A 24,824-nucleotide genomic window follows, 5' to 3' on the forward strand; every position below is an offset into this window, starting at 1 on the left:
CATTCTCTTTTTGATTTTAAAAGCGAACATTTGTATAATATTATTTTAATGCATGCAGGATGCATCGATACGCCTTTTTGCCGATACGATACCGATACCGATTGGAATGTGAATATTGATGATTAATCTCAGTAATTAAGGTTCATTAATAAGAGTTAGTAAATAAAAAAACATTAATCAAATTTTTGTTTAAAAAACAAAATATTATCTCGTTTGCAACGAAAATGACAAAACAAGAGGCGCGTTTACATTACTTTTTTACATGTAATATGAACAGTATCGTTGTATCTGCCAGAAAAATATCGCCGATACCGATGTATCGGAAAACCTGCTGTATCGTCGATATATCGGTATCTGTATCGGATGCATCCCTAATTTTAAAATAGTTTTGAATCTGGAATAAACTTATATTCATTTTTCATTACTTTTTTTTTTTAAACTTAGCCAACATTTGTTTTGTATATAAGCCAATAATCCGACGTAGCGTGATGTCTGAAGGGGTTTTACCGGTCTTTATAAGTTTAGATGTATATATAGCTTGCGCTTTGAACTTAAAAATATATATTACTGCGAATATTTTATCATCTGTATATTTTTCATTATGAAAATACAAATAATTCGCCATTTAATATATTATACACCCTTCTTAATTTAGCCGAACGGGCTCCGTTCCTGTGGACGTGCTCTCAATGTAATAAAACTATTCCCATTTGTGGTATTAAATGAACCGCGGTATATATACGACTGAGAAATTCTAAACATTATTAGCAACTGATATAAAATAAGTAAATTTACGTGAACATCGAAAATAGACTCAACAACTCAGCGGCCGAGAAATTTGAAAGTCGTAGGTTGGAACTCATTTGGCTATTGTCATAAACACTTGATACAAGCCGAACACCGATTTTTAAAAGTACTTACTATTGTAAAACATTTGGGTTTTGGAAAACAACAGACATTGTAATATAAATAATTTTATTTATATTTTTGATTTCAAAGCTGACTGTCGAAGCTGAGAACGTGTCGAAAACCAACTACTGTTACTGTAATATACTTACTGGTATAGTAATTAATGGTATTTGTAATATACAGTGTAATCATAGACATCAGTATCATATCTTAGATCCGACGGTTGTAAGATTTAATATATATTATGTGCTCACGTATCAAGTACATGAAAACAAACTGCAAAATAAATGAACGAATTAATTTTAAAAAAATCTCAATATTTATACAACGTATATTATTGTCAATATAAACGGAAAAAAAAAATGAGCAAAGTGTTCATATCATACAACCATAATTTATATTTTACGAAGCGTATATTTTTTTTACTTAATCTCTACATAAGTGTATCTTCCGTTACTTTATTAATTCTACGATAATAATTTAACATGTATTTATTATTTACAGAGCTCCCAGAACCGACTTCTCATAAAGAATGGTCGCGTTGTCAACGAGGATGGCATGGAAGATGCTGACGTTTACATCGAAGATGGCATTATTAAGTGAGTACTAACACATACAGACACACGCACACAAACACATAGAAAGAAAAAATAATAGAAACGTTTGTTTTTCTCTTTGCACAGATACACGTGGAAGGTGTTACTAGTTGAATTTATGAGAATAACACTAAGAATAGGACGCTTAATATTTACTGCCCATAATATTGATAATCCTATTAAATACCGTCTATATGCAAATAGCTAAGTTGCCATATAACCAATCATTCAACTTCCAAACCCCAGACTACTACTGAAAATTTCTTGAAAGTATAACTCGATGTGTTTTTATTAATTCGACCCGGATTTTAACCCATGACCAGGATCCATATTAACCACTAAACCAACGAGGAAGCTATAATATAATACGAACAATGGCAGCTATCGAATATTTTCTATAAATAACAATAATAAAACTTATAAATAACATGTTTGTTCGTAAACCCGTCAGTCGATAAGTTAAGTAAATATTTTAAAAGCTTGCCCCAATTGAAAGCGTTCCTCATTACTTATCAAGTTAAATCATTATTAATATTTATATGAAAATAGTTTTTCATATAAAATAAAGTATTTTTGTGTTTACATAAGCTATTTTAAGAGGATTTAGTATTGAAGAGGTTACTGAAATATACCGTTAGGTCAAATTGTTTTTGTTCATATCTCAGATATAATGGTTGTAAGATTTCTTATATATGACCTTACGCATGAAATACATGAAAACAAACGAACGAATTAATTTTAAAAATAGTGTCATAGTTTGATTTTAAAGTTAATTTGAATTTGGAACTCTTTATCGATCTATACAATCGGTAATTTCATAGAGCTAATGAAGCCAGTGCCTAAGGGCACTGTTGATAATCTTCCATCCTTATTTACATCTGGGAAGTTGAAAATTAGATATACAATAATTAATTTTAATTACTTCTGTACCGTTACAAGTTATAGCTTATTCCAATGGTAGTAGGAAAAAAGATAAACAAACCATAGATTTACGTATGTCATGCGATTTGCTAATAACTCAGCTATGTTGTTCACTACTAAGAATTTATTATTAATATATATTTATTTATAATAATTGTATTGTTATAACATTGCAGTTAACTACTTATTTCTACATTAATTTTACTTCCAAAATTCCGATATGTTTCATCGACGTTCAAAAGGCCATTTTTTCGCAAATCCGTATTAAATATCATAGATTAATCAAGCTCTCGACCAATGATATCGCGTCAATTTGCTGTCAAATGTTATTTATTTGGCTTTATTCCTGTTATGGTTGTAATAGAGTTCTTTACCAATCGTTCACTAAAGTATTTATACAGATAACATTAAATCTTCATACTAATTATCATTCACGGTAGATCAATCTCCTAAACCCATTCATTTCAACCATAATCTAAAACGATATAATAAACTCATTACCTGCTAATAATAAGTTTCGTGATTAAACAAGCAAGTGCACATTTCCTTAGAACACTTTCATTGTTTTTTTCATAACATTTTAATTAATTCGTTCACGCGATATAGTTCTATGTTTATTCATTATGTAACTAGGTATGTACAACATGGAAGTCGGTTTTATTTACTAGACTAAATTATATTTGCGTGTAAACTGTCACTATTAAAACTATTATAAAGGTGAAGAATTTGTTTGTTAGAACGTACTAGTCTCGGCCTAATGCAATTTAAAGGATGATTACGGGTTCAAATCCAAGCAAACACCACTGAATTTTCACGTGCTTACTTTGTATATAATTTATCTCGCTCGGCGGAAGGAAAACATCGTGAAGACATTGCATGTTTCTAATTTCAATGAAATTTTGCTATATGTGTATCCACCAATCTGCATTGGAGCAGCGTGGTGGATACACATGTAACAATAAGCTCCAAACCTTCTCCTTAAAAGGAGACGAGACCTTAGCCCAGCTGTGAAACAATAACAAGCTGTTTCTATATTTATATTAATCTCGATATCAAGCGGTCCAATTAAAAAAGATCTTTTTGCGTTATATATCCCTTCTTGTTCATCCTTAGGGCTCAATCTTGTTTCATACAGTGTTTCATTAAATTCGGATCAGTCGTTGGACCATGAAAGAGACAGAAATACTTTCACATTTACAATATTAGTATATATTCTATACTTTAGTTTTTTATAATCTGTACGCTACCTATTCAATTCGTCACACCTCGTGTATCTAGCGAGTCACTCTAATTTGGTTTAATTTGTTCCATTTGCAGGGTTGGTGAAAAATTTGTGTAAAGTATTTAATAGACAATGATCTTAGACACATACGACCTTATTGAACTCGTATGTCACTCATGATCATTTCAATTATTTTGTTTTTTTGTTATAACAGTGAAAAATATATTATTCTTTACTAATTCGATGTAAGCGCTATTTATTATATTTTTATTTTTCACTAGCGTGTTTTTGATCGTGTTGTTTTTTATATGATTATTACTACTCGGGGTTAAGTTCATTATTATTATCCTAAGCGCAGGTTATTGAAACAGATAAAATGCAATATATGTTGTAATTTATATAACAACTAATTATTACTTTTTGCTTAATTTTTCTATATGCATATAGGTATATACATGCCTAATAAAGCCATTACATTATCAATGTTTCAAATAAATATACAGTTCGGTGTGAAAGTTATTAAACATTGCCAACCCTAGAGTGAGTCATAATGACCTGCCCTGTTTTCCGTCGAGCCCAGAAAAGTTAATTAATTTCAGCTTTATTCTGTCGCCAAATTTTAATGTTAAACTAAGTAAAATGGTTTCGTGATTCAGTGGGTAAAATAAACGGATCTTAAAAAAAGATCGTAAGTTCAATCTTCCATTAAACCCATTGCTGAGCCTTTTCTTCTTTTGACGAGAAGTTTTGGAGCCGATTCCATCACGCTGCTCCAAATGTGTTGGACTCGTATATTACTGAATTTATTAGGCATATAAAGGTTGCCTGACAAAGTTTCCCTCACAAAGAGACACATAGATAGCACATCGATTATTATAAGTAAATAAAAACTCAATAGTTCTTATCCGGGTTTGAACCGTAAATCTTTCTTAAGATTCAGGTGTCAGCTTGGATATTCTTTAACTCTCTCGTGTTTGCAATATTTATGTCAAGTCGTGGGCCGTAGCCGTACTCCGTGTAGTTATATATGTAAATACAACGTAAGTTTGACGCGATGAGGTGTGAAAGCAGAACAAACAAACTCACTTTCACATCCACAGTACCAAAAAGGAATAAGAATTGTGTTTAAATCGGGGTTCGAAAAAATCCGATTTTTATAATAAATATCAAAAATCCGATTTTTTTTATATATATCCGATATATATCTGATATATATCCAGGCTAAGAAAACGAAGCGAATTTCATTCTGTAAACACTTAAAAATGTGAAAGGTATTTATAAAATAATACAAGTGTCGAAATACGACATTTTTTATTAAAAAAAAGTAACAAAGGAATTAGTGTCGATCTAATTGAGAAAGAAAATTTTAATGAACACTTAAAAAACAAGTACCTTTTATTATTATATCTTCATTTGTTTGTGAGATAAATCAACTAATTTTATTTTAATATTGATTTGTGATCGACTAATCATAAAAAGTAATCATTCAGAGTCAGGCCTTAAGCATAGATCTATGAGTGTTGTTCAGAAGATAGGAAAAAATCAATATATCCGCTGATATATATCCGCGAACCCTGGTCTAAATGTAACATGGTAAAAAAAAATATATATCCGGTAAATAAGATTGAATTGTCTACTAGCTGTGATGTTCTTTGACCGTGTTAAATTTATATATAAAAACCGAAAACGAGTTTTGTCGTATCGTATCCTATTAAGTGAAATATAGATTTTATACTATATTATTATTTTAAATAGCCGTAACTAATGTTTGTGTAAGTTTTGTTTTATATATAAAATTTGATAATATCTATATGATAATATCTTACTTAGCTCCCAAGGTATGTCGCGCGTTGGTGTGATGTATTCCATAAAAAAATTACATTATTATTTTGAAATCACAAACAGACACTTTAACAGTATTTATTTGTAGATATGAAACTTAGTGTATATAGTTCACCGTAAAATTTTAAATACCGTTAGATTATAATCTATCTCGCGAGATTGTAAACTTACAATTTTTCATGAAACTTTCGTTCGAAAGGTTCAATTTATGAAGGTTGCAAGAATTTGAGAAAGATTCATGTCCTTTAATATTATGAAGATTCTTGTTACAATTAGTTTAACACTTGGTATTCTTGTGATTTTTAAATCGGGTTAATTTCAGCTACAAATAATAAAATGTTTAAGAAATAAATTTCGTTCTTATATATCTTTCTCCCCATAATTCTTGGTTCAAAAAGACTCATGCCGTGACGTTCATGTTGCGTGATGCCCTCGTTACGTCAATGTACTTGAAATATATAACATTGGAAGTATTGTTCGTTATAAAAACGGTAAAATAATAAGGAACCATGTTATGTAAATTGATGGAACGAGTTGCGTTTCTCGACTTTGGTGCTTATTGATAGAATCTTTGTATTTTGTGCAAGCCCGTCTGGGTAGGTACAACCCACTCAAGGTTGGTTCCCAAGGTTGGTAGAGCATTGGCGATTTAAGGACCATGATAAGGTTAATATTTCTTACAGCGTCATTGTCAGCTTAGCATTTTATTTAATAATGTAAGATAACGATTTAAAAGTTGGCAACGCTTAGAAGAATCTTGTATAGACTTCCAATTTGAAAACAATTCAGGGTACATACCTTTTAAGTCCTTTTTATACCCATAAAAAAATTAGCGGGTACCCTTTCCGTCTCTTCGACGGGCGCCCCGGGATCTCTTTCACATGCTATGTGAAATGCGGGCCACTAATTTCAAGGGGGGATTCCCGAGGTCCTAAGAACTACCCTAGTCTCTGCGGCACCTTTTAAAAGTCCTGGATTGAGGTTGAACGTCTTGACAGAACCAATGTAATTTGTTAGCATCAGATATAATATTTTCTTGACTAATATATTGTGTATTTAATATAGTATCATCAACAATATGGCGCGCGAATTATATCGGATACGATGGTGAATTTTTTATTATGTGAAGAGACTATTGACGCGCCTTTAGGTTGCGACCGACTAATATATCTTGACGTCACCGTCTTGTGCCGTCATGCATCCTCTCTACTGACTCTGTTTTCTCCCTTCTGTCCAGCGCTTATATTAAATACTTAGTAGCCAGTATATAATTATAATAATAATCAAATCAAAATATACTTTATTCAAGTAGGCTTTTACAAGCACTTTTGAATGGTCATTTAACAAACTATTTAAAGTAAAGCTACCACCGGTTCGGATAGTAGATTCTACCGAGAAGAACTGGCAAGAAACTCAGTAGTTACTCTATTTCAACATATAAAAATACAGTTATGTTAGTTAAATACAATTATATATGTATGTTATGTCTCCTGCCTGGAAGTCAACAAGCATTAACTCCACGCACTTAAATAAGAAAAAAAAATATTCGAAACGAAACTATATTTTTATTTATTTCCGTGAAAATTTATTTATTTGTTTTCTTTCATTTTATACTCTAGCAAGTATCAAAATTATTGATTTTTATGTACATATCCCCGGCGATCTGTGTACGATAATAACAGCGAGCAAAGCGGAGGAGAGTTACATTTGGTAATATTGTCTTAAAAATAGTAAGCGATGGCAATATAACACATTTGCAATAGTAATAAGATCTGTATATTGAAATCCGCCATTTTTTACATCATGATGTCATAGAGTTATTAAAAATGAATTGAGTTACACCCACATATAATGAATCTTCATAAATACTTCATACCGCGGTATTTATAAACGAGATATTACCGTTTGTGGAAATCTAGACTATTTAACTAAATCCTATTAATGTTAAGCGTTACTATGGCTTCAATGTATTTAGATTATAGAAGAGTTGATTTCATTGTTGCTGACGATTATAGTCTTTTTACTTTAAATTTTTTATCATATATTGTGTAATAGATTTTGTACCTACTTTGGTATATGCCCAAAGTTCGTCATCTAGACATATAAGCATTTTGATTTAGATAAAACGAACCCATTCAGCAATTAAGTTGATTAAATTTTTGCGTCCAATAATCTTTTTACCGACCTTCATTTTTTTTTCTTACAATAAATTACATTAAGTATTGTGTTGAGCCTTTGTGTGGAGAACACTTGAATTTAATACAAATATCACGGGCTTAAATCCAAAGCCAAATCGTGGGGTAACTCTTGCGTATACCAAGTCTTAAATTTGCGGAAAAGCACAACATCATTTGGTGATAGGGCTTTGTGCAAGACCTAGAAGATTGTGATCTAGGTAGGTACCGCCTACTCATCCGGCTACCTATATCATACAAAAATGGTATACGTGATTTCCGCCTGCTTGTTACAGATAATTCCTTGACTGGAAAACCCATTTTTGATGAAACCCAGCCTTTGATTAACATATCTTAGATGGAAATGTTTAATAGAACCTTACATAAAAATTTGCCACGTGTGTTACTTTACTTTACTTATTGACACTTAGATAAAAATAATATGGCTTATTAATACCGAGTGATGTATACCGGGAACATTAAGAACCATTAAAATCTAAAATCTATCTTCGGTCTTGACACTTAAGGTTGATACTTAAGATTATTAAAATAGTACATACGACGTTTCCACGAAAACGTTAAACGTGTCCAGTATACCTTGAACAAACATAGCGACATAATAAGGTACATTTTGTTCCAATTAAATCGATTCTAAGATATTGTTACATACCTTATATCTATTCTAATATTATAAATACATCACGCTTAAACTGCTGAACCGATTTCGATGTAATTTCTTATGGAAATAGTTTCAATCCCGGCGAAGGACATAGACATTTTTTTACCCCTCGAGGGATTATAATGACGTTTGACGATTTCTGTACTATAGATAAAGTTTTATAAATTTCGCGTAAAGCTGCAGGTTGAACTAGTTATATAAAACTATTTGTCTATTAATCAATTAAATTATACTCGAATAATTGTTCCATAATAAAATTCCATATACAAATTAAAATCGATATAATTTTGCACATTATAAACATAACTTAAGTAAACATAAGGCGCGGTACACATGAAGAAACTATATATTATGCAATCCTTGTGATTATATCTTGAGAATTATCTTTATAGTATCTTAAGATGTACGCGAATAAATACGATAACATATGACACATATTCATACCCTTGAAAGTTTTATCTTAACAGTACACAAATCGTACGCTATATTTACTTAACAAATATATTGTTTGTTTATTTAATTTTTCGCAATTTACGGAAACATTACTGATTATAGTTCATAGGATTTTAGGGCAAGCCCCCTTTGGGTAGGTTTTATATATATTCTACCGCCAAACAGCAATTCGTATTGTTGCGTTGCGATTTGAAGTATGTGTGAGCCCATGTAAATACAGGCACAAGGGACTTGACACCTTACTTCCCAAGGTTGGCCGCGCATTGGCGATGTAACCATATTTTTACATTTCTCACGGCGTCAATATTACCATTATGTTATTTTAATATTTTTTCGTACATATTAGGAGACATAACTCATCATGACAAAGTATTATTAAAAGAAAATTGTCAATTCGGGGGATTTCTAAGCGACCTATTAACCTAAACACGAAAACGAACTATGAAAGAATGTAAATCTCTAAAATATCTCTAAATTAAATGACTTTACATATATCTTTATGACACGTCAGTAACCAACTGTATGTTGGAAATAAGATAAATAAATAACAAAAATTCGTATTTATTTGTAAATAAAGTATGAATCCTTGTGATAATAAATAATATGTTATTTTTTATCGTAATATGTAGATACGAACTTTTACAGTTTGGAACTTGAACCATCTTAGAATAAAAATTTATTTACTTTTAGTAAAAAGTATAAGTGTCCATTGCTGGGCCTCTTCTCCTTTTTTGAGGAGGTTTTTTTAGCTTATTCTACTTCGCTTCTCTAAAATACGGCTTGGTGCTTTTAGGAATTTGACGTGATATTTAAATAAACCCGTCAAAAAATACGAGTTGAAAATACGTATTATACGCACAGTATAGGCGAATAGATAAGTATAGGTATTCTGTAAGAAAAAAACTCAAAACTAACTTCAGAACACTAACGTGATATGCGACATTGTTTATTATATTCAAGTATCAAAATTGCAAGTCACCGTAGGTCGGTTGTCAACATTTCTCTTGTGAGATACGAAGCGTATTGCAATTACCGAATGTTTACGTTCATACTCGTATCTCATTGTTGAAAAAATCCTCATATTGCCAAGTGGAGTCGGGACAGTTATTAATATCAAACCTCAATATCTTTAGAAATAAAAATATTTTATCTTAAGATAAAATATTATTCACCGCATGTGACGCGCTTAAGGCCACATTTAACAAGCTATTGCGAACGTTTCTTAAACGTACGGCTTCCGCTAAGAAGTAAAATACCTTCGAGGTTCTATTAAATAACAACACTGCGCTGAGCGTTGGACCTGGCGACCATTGTTTACTAACGAACAGAACGTAACAGTAACGTATAGAACAAGTGACCGGAATCACTTTACGATTACCTCGAAAGTTTTACATAATAAGATACGACGTGACTCTTATGTAACTGTATCCTTGGTTTAGACTGTTGATCCCAAGGTCCTAGTCCTTTCAGGTTCAAATCCCGAGTTGTTAAGTAAGCTGTGCAAAACAAGGCGATGTTACAATCGTCGGATTGAGCGCACGTGTTTTGCGCATACTTATGTTTACTTTAATATATTTTACTTAGATAATAAATTTAGTCAAGGTTCCGTACGTTACGATGATTACTTAATATATATTTAACTAGTTATCGCACGCGGATTCGTTTTTTTTTTGTTTTAGGATTTGGTCGTCAACTGTTATAATAAGCATAAAAAGTATGCATATCCTGAATTTCATCAATTTCAATTCAATGGTTTGACCATGAAAGATCGACAGACAGGCAGACAGATAGAGTTGAATTCGATTATTTCACGTTAGTATATATAATGTCTCATCAGATAAGATACGAAAGAGATTTTAATTACTTACTTCTTAAAATATATACAAAAATTCAATTCCTTATAAAAGGGTATTTCATATATTTCACGATCCATTCAAAGAATTTTAGTAGACCGAAGTCCTTGTTCTCGCGTCGGCTCTCTGACTGCCTCAGTCCGTTACTAGACATCGAATATTTGTTTACGGTTAAACCCATATTCACCCTATCGGTATTGCTTGACAAGGAAATTACAATAGTGTTGTGTGTAGAATTTTGTTCCGAGTTTATTTTTCAACAATGTTAATAGTTTTTCTAAATGTTGAAAAATAAAATTAATTTCCTCTATAATTAACTTAAATTTTTTATTTGTAAATTAAAAATATTTTTCTCCTAATTAAGGGTTTCGTAAAAAATACAATACTGTTCCATAATCAGGTTAAGAAAAAAATATACAAGTCATTCTAACGGATTGATAAGCCAGGTAGCCAAGGGCCGAAAGAAATGCATTTAAAAAGCTTGTCTTCGCCTTTACTTAAATGACCGAAAAGATTAATTAATTTATTAATAATACTGAATAAAAATAAATTAAAAAGAAAAACAAATAAATAATATCATTCGTGTTAAACTTCTTTAACGAGGAAGCGTAACCATATTCAAATATTTTCAAATTAAGAACATATTCGATATAATATTCATGCGCCACACAGGATGTAACTAATGCGGTAACAAGCACATCCGCACCACCATAACTGCCACTTCCATAAATGGGTGCCAGTTATTATCATAGATTATAGACGCATGTCACTCGAGAACAGACTTCAAGGAACAGATAACGTGACAAAAATGTCACGTGCGATGCCATTCTATTGTCCAATATTTTTCATTCGAAAATAATTTGACAGATGACGAACAGTTATTTTGTAAACAAAATCATGAATCACGTTGATGAATTTTAAAAATGGAATGTCCGAATGAGACGCTTGCGACACACGATGGAACTAAATGGGAGATCAATTTTCTTTAATTATTTATTAAGGACGTTATCGGAATCCCTAAAAATGTTTACCTCAGTATCCAGCAAAACAACATCGCAAGGCCGAAGAGATTTAGATTAAATGTCGCGGTAAATTGACACTGATTTACGTTTATAGCTTCAACGACCTTTTGTAAAATATCAGTCAGGAAATGTTTTGTTTTTATATTTTATTTTTCTTTTAATTCATTGATTGAGTTAATTGTTAAATTAAAAGATTATCGTTCGTCGAAACGTAACGTATGATTGATATAATCTCTCTTTTGTCCTTTGGTTGAAGATTCGTACGGGTTTGGATTGGTCTAATTTCAAATATTAATAATATTACTTCGAATTTAAAAAAAAAGTGTTTCGTTCTGAGTGTTACTGCCCTAGCTGGGCAAAATCCCGGTAAATAGTGAACCTGGTGGGCCTGGGCCTCCAATACGCTGCTCCAATATACATCTGGCAGAATAGCACTCGTCCCATGCAAGTTTCCTTAAGATATTAGCCTTTACCTGTCAAGTTCAAACACAACAAACGAAAGCTCAATGGTGCTAGCCACGATTGAACCCGTAACCTTCGCTTAAGATTCACATATTCTAACCATTTGGCTATGTCTTCCGAATAAAAATTTAATGGAACTATTTATATTAAAAAAAAACCGTAACCATAAAAAGTCCTCTATCGTTATTAGGCCGCTATATCGTATTAAATCAAAATCCCGCATTCCTATATAACTTAAATAGATTCTATTAACTCCAATCAACGCTGTTATAATGTTCCTCACAATTGGGTAAATTAAATGTTTTTGTATCGTAAATAACGCACGTTGAGTCAGCGGCATTTTTATTGGATTTATTACTATTAATATATTTTTGTAATTCTATAAGTCTTCACAGTTTTGATCAGTTTCACCGTTACGGTAACGCGGAGAACAAAACCAGATCCTTCGAGGATATAATGGCATCAAAACTTTAGAAATTTATAATCATCTCGCAGATTTTTTTCGCTTCTTTTCTTCAGGTCTGAGATATTTCTCTACGGGATCGTAAATCATTTTTTTAAAAATAATATTGTCTATGCTTGTTTGAAGCTAAGTCTGAGCGGTGGTGACCACTTACCATCAGGTGGCCCATATGATTGTCCGACAACATACACTATTAAAAAACTTCGACCTTTTTAAGAGTTGATTGTCAGATGTTAGGTTTAAAAATAATACCCTTTATCCTTCCTTGGGGTTCAAGCTTGGTTCATACCAAATTTTATCAAATTCGTTTATGTAGTTTGGCCGTGAAAGCATGTGAGACACACAAACAGACAGATACACGGATCTACTTTTCCATTGATAATTTTAAGTATAGATTTGTAGTATATAGTGTTTTGTCAGGCATATAATTACTTTTTTTATTTGACTTCATTGGAGTCAGTATTTTACAGGTCCCTTGCGTATATTAAGTACATAAAAGTTATTTAATTAAAATATTTTTGTTATTTAGGCAAGTGGGACGCAACCTTATAATTCCTGGCGGTACCCGCACCATCGACGCCACCGGCTTGCTAGTGATGCCCGGTGGTATCGATCCTCACACCCACTTCGAACTGGAGATGATGGGAGCGAAGACTGCTGACGACTTCTACAAGGGTACTCGCGCTGCTGTCGCTGGTGGAACCACTACTATCAGTAAGTGACCTTATATAAATATTCAATGGCCTAAATCCGCCATTAAATATATTTTTTAATTGAGAACAGATTTTACTATCCTGTCTAACATAATATCTTTTTAAATTTCGTATATGAACTTTTATGATTAATCAACTACCCATAGTAACGTCTCAGTAACGCTGCCCCGTTTTTTCATTGCAATAAAGGCCAAATTATCGTACACACCTCTTTACTTATAGGAAACATCATTATTATGAAAACGGTATTTAATATTCAAATGCAATTTAAATTTTTAGTATTAAGAAATTTTTTAATACGTTTTTTACATAAATGTCTGTATTTTTCAGTTGACTTTGTGCTTCCCGAAAAAGGGCAGTCGTTGGTGGAAGCATATAACCACTGGCGTCAGAAAGCTGATAATAAGGTAAAGTACCATTTATGTCGATCATCGATATATCGTAGTAAGTAATGTTACAGCCTGTAACTCTCACCACGCTACTCATGCGGTTTGAGACAAATTGCAAATTTTCATCCTTCATTATTATGCATAGACGGACAAAAATTCGTTCGGTCACCTGACGGTACGATCTAAACTTATCATAAAAGCTTGTCGCGAGATTTTCGTAAGTACATACATAGAAGTATTTAATTAAATTAAAATAAAAAAAAAATGAAACTTAGCAAATTAAATTACTAAATGATATAACATAAAACATAATCAGCCTGTAAATTTCCCACTGCTGGGCTAAGGCGTCCTCTCCCGTTGAGGAGAAGGTATGGAGCATATTCCACCACGCTGCTCCAATGCGGGTTGGTGGAATACACATGTGGCAGAATTTCGTTGAAATTAGACACATGCAGGTTTCCTCACGATGTTTCCCTTCACCGCCGAGCACGAGATGAATTATAAACACAAATTAAGCACATGAAAATTCAGTGGTGAAATCATATGGTACTAGTTAATTTACGCAAGGTTATTACGCGACAAGCTTTTATGATTAAAGAAATTGTCTATAATGAGGTTATAAATTGATAGTTAAAATTTTAAAGAAAAATTTTATTTTCTTCTTTTTAGAGCATTTAAACAAAAGCTTTTTTTCAAAAAGTAATTTTACTTTGAATTTATTTTTTACTTTTTAGTTATGACTGTCTAGGTTTCTGTGTCTATTCATCTCATTCAACGCCTCATTGTTGCAAGGTCGTTTGCCGGTTAATTTCGAACAGTCTAAATCTTCAATAACAAGACCTTCTAATGATTTTACCCAACTTAAGGCCACGTAAGCTTAGCCAGAAGCAAAGAGCTTCTTGCCTAAATAAACAACGGCGTGATCGACAGCACTACCCTGCATTTTGTGTACTGTGCAAGCGCAGCATAATATAAGTGGCAGCATTCTTCGTTCCACGGTTCCGTGACTATATTTTGCTGGAAATGCACAGACTTGGGCTGAATGAGGTGAACACCGTCTTTACCGAAATGTATACGGACGGTTGGTATATCAGTGTCATACATTTGTGTTCTTAGGAAGCAGGGCCGTATAATTTCAGTAATATGCCCAATGGCACCATTCACCAGACCTTTAGATACATCTACATTGTAACGCAACATCACCTTGGCCCCAACTAATATTTCTAGCTCCTTAGGTAGTCCCTCTGTCTTGTTTATGTCTGATGGTATAATATTATTTAGATCTAAGTTTTCAGTTTTTCGAATACAATCTACTAGACTATCCATATTTTTCAATTTATTCTTGACAACCTCTTTCATTTGACACCCATATTACATGAGTGCATAAAAAAATAACTATTCTGCCATCTCGAATGTTCCACCATATTGAATTTATAATTACGTCACATTATTTTTCGAATTACTCACATCGAGCCCTATCATTTGATACCCATATTGCAGAAGTGCATAAAAAATAACTATTCTGCCATCTCGAATGTTCCACCATAATGGAATTAGAGTGACGTCACATTGTTTTTCGACTTACACTCAACAAGCCCTATCATTTGATACCTATATTGTAGAAGTTGTCATTCAAACTTAACGTGTATACAAATTTTCAGCCAAATCGGTTAAAGATATCTGTTTCAAAATTGAGTAGCAAGATTCCACCCGCACATACATATATACATACATTGCAAGTTAAATAAAAGCTTGTAAAAAATAAATCTTACTCTGTATATAATAACATTAAAATATTTCAGCAAACGTTTTTAGTTCGCACCGTTTGTTCATAGATGGCGTTGGGTGTAACTTAAATCGCGCTATCGTTAGATTGTTTCGATATAGTAGGGTGCCGAGAGACATCTTATACCAATGACGTCTTGTCGTTTTGAAACAAGATTTATCTTGAAAGGGTGTTGACTGGCTAATAGTCTGGTCAAGACCCAAGAAATGTACTAATAAATAATACATACTATACGACGCGGTTATACTCGTTATGACTTTTGTTAAAATTAACATAAACTTGTCTGAAGTTTATAGTTTTAGTGGTTGATGATCATTCCTATAGGAGCAAAATTCTTTTAGAGGCTTACACTAGAGGCAACTGGCTGAATTCACATAAGGAAAAGCGCTTTACTTCTCCGGGCTACCATCCCTCTCTCTTTCTCTTCTTACTATATATATTTGGTTTTATATAAAATTACAACTATTACTGTTTATTTCACAAAGGATTTATTCCTGTAATTTAATTATAGTTTGTTAATTTATGTTATTGTGTCTATAATTTAATACATAATATATAATAATATAATACCTCCACTTCGCATACTATAACTATTCTCAATAAACAGACTAACGATCTGAATTGGACAGATTGCGTCTGCCTCCTAGATGATTTACGTGTTCCGAAAAAGTAAAAATTTTGAATATATTTTTTTTATTTCAATTTTTATGCCTGGGTGTCCTACCTCCGTAACAAGTTAAATTAAAACATTTCTACTAATGTTATATATATGCGAAAGTAACTCTGCTTGTCTTTTGTTCTTTCATTGCAAAATACTGAACCGAATTTGATAATATTTAGAATGAAGCAGGACATATGCAAAATAATATATAGTTCACCTCATTCATTTGAAACCATATCACTTAAATCAAACTAATTAAAATGCATACCGTGTTTCAATTGACCCCTCTTTTAAGTTCTCGAGTGTAATTTTAGTAGTTTTGTATGTACGTGTTAACATGCCTTCTCCCTAAACTAAATAATTACTATTCAAATTAGTGAAAGTCTATTCATTAATTACACAGTTAGTTTTGTTATTGACCGTTAAAAAGAACCACTTTTATATGATGTTGTTACTTTAAGTAAAGCAGTTCAACTTTCATAAATAGAATTGTGATGAAAGGAAATGATAATAATTGATCACACTAAAACGTTCTAGAACCTTCTAGAAATTTTGGAATGTCATAAAAATATCTTCAGTTGTTCCACGAGGACTAAATAAATAGCTATTTTATTTAACAATTTGTGCAAGCCTCGTGAATAGGTACTACTCACTAATCAGGTATCCTACCGCCAAACAGCAATGCTTAATATTTTTTTTTGTTCCGGTTTGAACGGTAAGTAAGTCAGTGTAACTACGGGCATAAGGGACATGACATCTTAGTTCCCAGAATCGCATTGGCGATGTAAGGAGTGTGTTATATTTCTTACAGCGCCAATGTCTATGGACGGTGTAAACACGAAGGAAAACAAAGAAATAAATAAATGGTACACGCAAACAGATATCGTACAAAAGCTAAATTACTACGTACAATAATAAAAATAGATATAAAAAATGTAATTTAAACAAATTAAAAATAATGCTCTAATAATGTAATGGTTTCACCACTTATTTTAAGAGCACTACGCTCAGTAGGATCTAAAGCCGTATCTCACTTTTGAAAATAGGCTTACGACTTATGGTGATAAATGATTTTGATGCGAGTAACTTTTAAATGTATATCATTGTAGCCAATGTAACATATCACTCTGACATTTCACGATCGTGTTCTGTAGTGAGTTTTGAGTTTGTTCTTACAGAATAGTACTAATGATTTATATATCACTTCAAAACAGTGATTGATTAAGTATAATTGCTTCGGGGACATATTAATTCCCTTTACTTTCAAAGCAGTCATATAGGGAACCGATAATGTTTCTCATAATGCATGTATTTATGGTCACCGTCTTCAAATCTCTCATCTTTTACTCTTCAGGTGTGCTGTGACTACGCACTCCACGTCGGTGTCACGTGGTGGTCGCCATCCGTGAAGAAGGAAATGCAGCAGCTGGTAGAGGAACATGGTATCAACTCGTTCAAGATGTTCATGGCTTACAAGGACGCTTGGATGCTGAATGACTACGAACTCTGCCAGGTTATGGAGACTTGTGTCGAATTGAAGGCTTTGCCTCTAGTGAGTATAAAATAAGATATTATTAATATCATCATTGCGAAAATGAGTTTGATTATTTGTTTGTTTGTAACGATTTCAAGTCTTAGCTTCTCAACCAATCATGTCTGTGTGTGTGTCTGTAACTAGTGATTAATAATTATAGCCAATTAGAGTTTAATGTTTTATACAATTTTCCGATTTTGCTCAAAATCCAATGTTGTTTCAATTTATTTTCGTATTTATTGTTTAATACCATAATAAGTACATATAAATAATTGTCATAAACTTTAAAATATTTTTATATAAAATATATTTATATGAAAAATACACATAAAGATTTAAACGATGCCCTGAAACATCTTTGACGGCACTAGTTTTTCGGATAAAAAACGTTGATTAATTTACGAAATCTATTAATAAATAATATACCCTGAAATATCCGTGCGAATCACAGACAGATATGGGGACAGACTTTTATTAATATCTGATAAGATAAATATTTTATCCATACTAATATTATAAATGCGAAAGTAACTCTGTCTATCCGTCTGTCTGTTGTTCTTTCACGTCCAAGCCACTGAACCGAATTTGATTAGATTTGATATGAAGCAAGTCTTAACTCCAATAGGCTACTTTTTAATACTTAAGACCTTACGACTAACTCCTAAAACGCGAGCGAAACCGCGGGCGGGCGGAAAGATAAAAATAAGAAATGTTTTAGATAGTTAAGTTGCCACAACATTTCGACCACAGTTACCATCTATTTAATAAATACCAAATTTTCTAAACATAAAATGTTTAATTAAAACATAAATTCCTCTCGGTAAAGTATAATTATAATTTAAACTTTGCATTGCGTTTAAGAATGATCTCTATTAAAATTAACGTGACAATTTCAGATTCACGCTGAAAACGGCAGTATAATAGCTCGCAATACCGAGAAGCTGCTGGCTGCTGGAGTGACTGGACCAGAGGGCCATGCGTTGTCCAGGGACGAGGAAGTGGAGGCTGAAGCTGTCAACAGAGCTTGTGTTATCGCTAACCAGGTAAAATTATAAATACAGACAAATGTACAATATATTTTTTAGGTCTCTGATGTTAGCTCGGATAAACACTAATTCAAAGGGTCTTCCAACAATAACGCGGACCCTATTATTGTTGGAAGACCCTTTCATCACCTTTCATCATCTGGGTTAAGAAAAAAGTGAGATCAGTCAGCAAAACAAATTGCAATGTCCTAAAATCTTAAGTTTGTTCTATTTGATGAAATTAAGTTTGACCTTTATTAATTTTTCAGATGAACTCTCCTCTCTACATCGTCCACGTGATGTCTAAGAGCGCTGTCCAAGCTCTCCGTCTCGCTAGGACGAGGCAGAAGCAGCCTTTGTTCGGTGAAACCCTGGCTGCCACCATTGGTACTGACGGTAAGTACAAAATCTACTCCACAAGGCTTTTTTTCCAAAAATAATAATTATAGAGCATTTTTGGAAGAAAATTTCGCACCTTTTGCCTTTTACATTTTTTTTTTAAATTGTATGTTAAATTTTGATACTTCGACAAGTCAACGTCCTTGCTTAGAAATGTTGTTTCGCGGGTATTTAGGTACACAGTGTTGCCTCTCTTTTAGTCATCATTGGTTTGACATAAGAAAGAAGAAGACAACATTGTTTAATAATCACTCCCTGCACAATATAGTTTTATTCAATAATAATTATTGAAATTAATTTATTATGTAGATACAAAATACATATATATTAAAAATTAACTGTATTACACTATTGATGACAATCCTTTCTGTTTCAAAACTTTAATAATTTCTTCATTCAGTATTTAACTCATTGTTTTCATTCGTTCCCTTGTATAATTTTAAATGTTTTATTTTTTTGACAAACCATACATAAAAGATAACTTTTATGTATGATTATCGGGTTTAGCCAATATAAAAATTAACTAATTTTATTATATTAAATACATATGTTATAAAATAACTCCCTCAAAGAATGAAAAAAGTGTCATAAAAATAGACATAGTTCGTCTGGTTACTGTGTTGGGCTTTGTATAAACAAAGACTAAATATAAATACTTGGTTCTGCCGGGTGTCGTCTTTAAGGACGAATGAGGCGATATAATTTATAGTCTAAACAAGAAACAAAAGACCTTAGTTCCAATAACTGTAAACGAATAATTATCAGGAATCCTTAACACTATTTTTAGTGTCAGTTTGAGCGTAGGTGTCCACTTACAACTTAAAACTTTAAAATGTTAATAATAATGATAAAATAAGTAAATCGAACGAACCAACTTTATTTTCTTGATGTGCATGACAGCAGCGCTTGATACCGGTCGAACGCCATAGTGCCTTTAGCGTGCGTGCACTCAGCGGCCAAACGGTAGCCACTATTTCCCTGATGCGTACTCTAATTATAAATACATATAAATAACAAATATATGTTTTCATGTCATAATGATACGGCGAGTCCGCTGTGGTATCGGAGCTTGACGCGCGTGTCGTTCCCGCAGGCTCCCACTACGGCAACGCGTGCTTCCGCCACGCGGCGGCGCACGTGCTGTCCCCCCCGCTGCGCGCGCGCGACACGCCCGCCGCCATCGTCGACGCGCTCGCGCAGTCAGTACCGCCGCCCCGCCGCACCCCGCCACACATACAACCCAATAATACACTCACTACACCAATACACTTCAACATCACCATTGCATTACTCAGTGCTGAACATTGATATCGAACAGATCATAACCTCATCGAATTTAAAATGTGTTAGCGATATACTACTACAATTTATATTGATATAATATTGTTTCCAGTGACGACTTGCAAATAATTGCCAGCGACAACTGCACTTTCCACGAGAAAGACAAAGAGCTTGGGAAAGACAACTTCAGCAAGATACCCAATGGCGTCAATGGCGTTGAAGATCGGATGGCTATTCTCTGGCAGAAAGCGGTTAACACGGGTACGTGCGTTTGATTGATTGTAAATTGGAAGGTGGAACCATCGTATAATCTCTTATAGTCACCTGTAAAAACGACACAAGGATAAATTGTTCTGGCCGAGCATTTAATGCGAAAAATGGAATACCATAGCCGGAGCCCAAATATCATACGCCGACTACGCTATCACCAAGTGACCCCAAGTGACCGTCCGCAGGCGCGATGGACCCGTGCCGCTTCGTGGCGGTGAGCAGCGCGGCGGCGGCGCGCGCCTTCCACCTGTGGCCGCGCAAGGGCCGCGTGGCCGAGGGCGCCGACGCCGACCTGGCGCTGTGGGACCCGCGCCGCGAGCGCACCGTGTCCGCGCACGCGCACCACCACGCCGTCGACTTCAACATCTTCGAGGTAGTGACGACAAGCCTCGGGAATTAAACGATCAGTTACGATATTGAACACGAAAATAAGACAAAAAAGATTGTCCCGCTGAGTCTCAAGTCTGAAATCAATATATATTGATCAAAGTCATGTTATGGAGACAACATTACTTTTCACTAGCTTCAAAAAGTCACAGCTGTAAAAACTTACTATATTTTCAGGGTACTCACGTAATCGGTAGCCCCCAGTACGTTATCGTCAATGGTCGCGTTTGTCTGGACGACGGCGAATTACGAGTCGTCGAAGGTAACAAAATATTATTAGTACAACACTTGTATTGTTACATTCGGTTTATTTTTAAATATTAAAAGTAATATTGTATTAAAGTTATATCCATTAGCAGGACGATGAATGACATCATGTATATTGTCTATTCCAAGCACAAGAGGACAAAAAAATATATAAACATCCTTTGATCGAATGGAAACTTTATCATTGGCCGAGACCTTGAATAATAATACATTATATTATGGAATTGACAAAATAGACTTGAATTACGACAATATTCCATTTATTTATTTATTTATATAATTGGAAATCAATGTGATATAAAAAAAAATAACTGATTGTTTTCAATTATGTATCATCATGTAATACATTATGTTTAAATTTTTCTCTTAAACTTCCAAACTTCCTAAAAAAGTAATATACTATATAATATATAATATATTCACGAACTCACGACTACCACAGATAATATCAATTCAAGGTCATCGTTGTTTGTTGTCATTGAAGTCGGCTATAGCGAGTGTGTTGTCGCGGCAGGGTTCGGCAAGTTCCTGCCCACGCCGCCCGCCGCGCCGGCCGCGTACGGCGCGCGCGAGCGGACGAGCGACGCGAGCGACGCGCCGCCCGCCGACACGCCCTCCCCGCGCGCCTCGCCCGTCTACACCAACGGGACCCCCACCGGTGAGGACGTGACGCGTTACGGCGCCTGTCTGTCTGGCTGCCCTTTCTCTTACGCATGCGATTAGTTTAAGTTACCACTTCTGTCGGGCGTCCCGATGCGCAACGTTTTTTTTATTGTTAAATAGGTAGACGAACGAGCAAATGAGCCGCCTGATAGTAAGTGGTCACCACCGCCCATAGACATTGGCGCCGTTATAAATTGGACGAATATCTCTTGTACCGGTAGTTATACTGGCTCACTCACCCTTCAAACCGAAACAGAACAATACAAAGTATTGCTACTTGGGGGGTAGATCTGATGAGTGGGTGGGTGGGTACCCAGACGAGCTTGTAAAAAGCCCTACCACCAAATAAAAGTGGCCTAGTTTATCACTATTCTATTGACATGTGACAAATTGTATTTGGTTTTAGATGGTAATATTTAAACGTGGACATCAAGCGTTTGGTAAAAGAGTATCACATATTAATTTGTAACTTAAAAAAACGCTTTTGAAAACAGAATTTATCAAACAAGAATATTTAAATAAAAGACTCAATTAAATACAGTTTTAAAATCTTATTTAATTTTATTAAAATTATTTAAAAAAAAAACAGATTGTATTAAGCGCACTGCAAATCTCTAAAATGTTTGATGTAGGTATACAGGTTATAATAAATATTTCTTTTATCAATAAATTATTTCTATTTGTAATTTTCAGTTGAACTGATTACAGCTTAAAAAATTCTGTAATTGAAATACTAACGTTTAAATGCTTTATTATTTGCAGAACTGAGCATATCGAACAAGCAGATGGAAGGACTGTCGGTGTCCGGCTGCAGCACTCCCACCGGACGTAAGATGCGGGAGCCTGGCCAGCGAGACTTGCAAAACTCCACCTTCTCTATCAGCCGTGAGTCATTCTTGTATCTTACAAATAATTACACGCGATAAATCTTACAATGTCGTGTACATACTCAATCAAAGTCAGAATATACTTTATTCAAGTTGTCTTTTTTACAAGCACTTTTGAATCGTCATTTTACATAACTGTATTAAACGTTAAGCTACCACCGGTTTGGAATGTAGATTCTACCGAGAATAACCGACAAGAAACTAAGCATTTATTTAGTTTAAAGATACATATAATATACTGCCTGAAAGTCAACAAGTATTAGCTCCACGTTTTTATCATCTATGTAATCTTGTGTTGAATGATATGCCTTATTTATTAATGTCATATGGTTAAATACGATAAACGTTTTAATAAAAGTATATTCTATTGATAAAAAAGAAAATAATTTTAATACTTCATAAAGTTAAGTTTTTTTTTTTAATATTAATGTAATATAATTATTCTTTCATAACATAACCTTCATAACTCTTTATTAATTTCCATTTCACAGAGGAACTCGAAGGCTTGGACACGAAAACATCAGTGCGTGTCCGAAACCCACCGGGCGGGAAATCATCCGGCCTCTGGTAAAACGGTACGAACCGGTTACAGCCGGAACAGAAGATTGCTTTGCAGCGGCGCTAGTTATGCTTGTTTGTGGAAAAATAAAATATAAAACATTAAGGTAATGTAACTGACAGTTAACTAAAATGACAGTTGACTTTATTATTTATTGAATATACATTTTAAAAGATGTAAATAAAAATCTTTACATATTGGTACAAATTTTGATCCAGTTTGTTAACGAAATACATTCGATAGATTTGATAGTTGTGAATTAATCATTTCACTTTTCTACGATACAAAACTAGTAACTCTTTATTCATAAATATTTATAAAACAATATCGACCAGACAAAATTGCCGTATTTTGTTGAAAGTGTATTTTGAATTGGGACGTTTTAACTAAAATTTGACCATTATCGAATTCAATACAATACATAAACAAAATTATGGAATTGTTTTGACAGATATGACTTTTTTATTTTTTCACAAATAAAGCGCATTTTTGTTTGAGCTTGGAGCGTTCAGGAACCAATCTATGTTATCTTTTATATGCTATAATCACATAATTTAACATAAGATCAGTTGATTTATATCGAAATATATATTATTTTTACAATTTTTAATTAGAAAAATTGTGTTTTTTTTTCATTATATTATTTTATTGTAATTTTTTTTAAATACATACAAATAAAAATATTTTATTTAAATGTCAATTGATATAATACAATTTGTGATTTATGGTAAATGTTAACCACAAATGCAGTGACAAAAATCGTATCACAAATCTACACAAAAAGTTATCTAAACTCCGTACAAGGACTTAACATTACAACATAATACCAAGGAGGTTTTGTCCTCTTAAGACACTCCCCACTAATAATATAGTGCTATACATAGTACTTGTATAATATACTTTAATTTCAAGTGATTAAAATGGTTTCCACTGGACAGCAGGTACGACCTTACTGGGTCCTTAGCCCAGTTGTGGGACATTTACGGGATATTATTAATACATATATAATTTAGACTTACAATTAATGTTACATCAAAGCATTTCTATTGGACGAAATTTGTCTAATTTCATAATTTAATGGCATTTTTTTTACATATGTTATGAGAAATTATGTAACTATAGCCTCGTATTAGAATGCTTACTTTGTGCATGTAGCTCTAGGAAATTTAAATGGCGTTAATTTATTCAGTTCTCTAATCTATAGACTGATTCTGTAGACAAAATTAGATTTAGACGAACATTTTTACATCACGGTAAAAAAAAATATTTTTATGTTATTAGCGATTTAAGATGTTTAACAATATTTTGTATTGGAATTATAATTGACCAAATAGTGATTGTGGGGTTTTATAAAGTTTAAATAAAGTATGACTATTGTGACAAAGTTTAATGGGTTAACTTAGAAGT

The 24,824-nt window shown here is 33.3% G+C and overlaps 1 protein-coding gene across 2 annotated transcripts in view; it reads left to right on the forward strand.

Moving 5' to 3' along the window:
- LOC113393662 (dihydropyrimidinase) overlaps positions 1-23,516 on the forward strand; it is a 57,696-nt gene extending 34,180 nt beyond the window's left edge. For both annotated transcript variants that reach the window (XM_026630670.2, XM_026630662.2), the window contains exons 2-14: positions 1,414-1,508; positions 13,126-13,310; positions 13,640-13,716; positions 17,500-17,697; positions 18,576-18,722; positions 18,974-19,100; positions 20,197-20,302; positions 20,497-20,645; positions 20,840-21,027; positions 21,219-21,303; positions 21,823-21,966; positions 22,734-22,856; positions 23,350-23,516. In XM_026630670.2, coding sequence (XP_026486455.2) covers positions 1,414-1,508; positions 13,126-13,310; positions 13,640-13,716; positions 17,500-17,697; positions 18,576-18,722; positions 18,974-19,100; positions 20,197-20,302; positions 20,497-20,645; positions 20,840-21,027; positions 21,219-21,303; positions 21,823-21,966; positions 22,734-22,856; positions 23,350-23,429 — 1,704 coding nt within the window. In that variant the 3' untranslated portion in view covers positions 23,430-23,516. The remainder of the gene's footprint in view (positions 1-1,413; positions 1,509-13,125; positions 13,311-13,639; positions 13,717-17,499; positions 17,698-18,575; positions 18,723-18,973; positions 19,101-20,196; positions 20,303-20,496; positions 20,646-20,839; positions 21,028-21,218; positions 21,304-21,822; positions 21,967-22,733; positions 22,857-23,349) is intronic.
- Positions 23,517-24,824: the final 1,308 nt, after the last annotated feature.

Source organism: Vanessa tameamea, chromosome 26 (assembly GCF_037043105.1).
Source record: "Vanessa tameamea isolate UH-Manoa-2023 chromosome 26, ilVanTame1 primary haplotype, whole genome shotgun sequence".
In the NCBI taxonomy this organism is placed as follows: Eukaryota; Metazoa; Arthropoda; class Insecta; order Lepidoptera; family Nymphalidae; genus Vanessa; species Vanessa tameamea.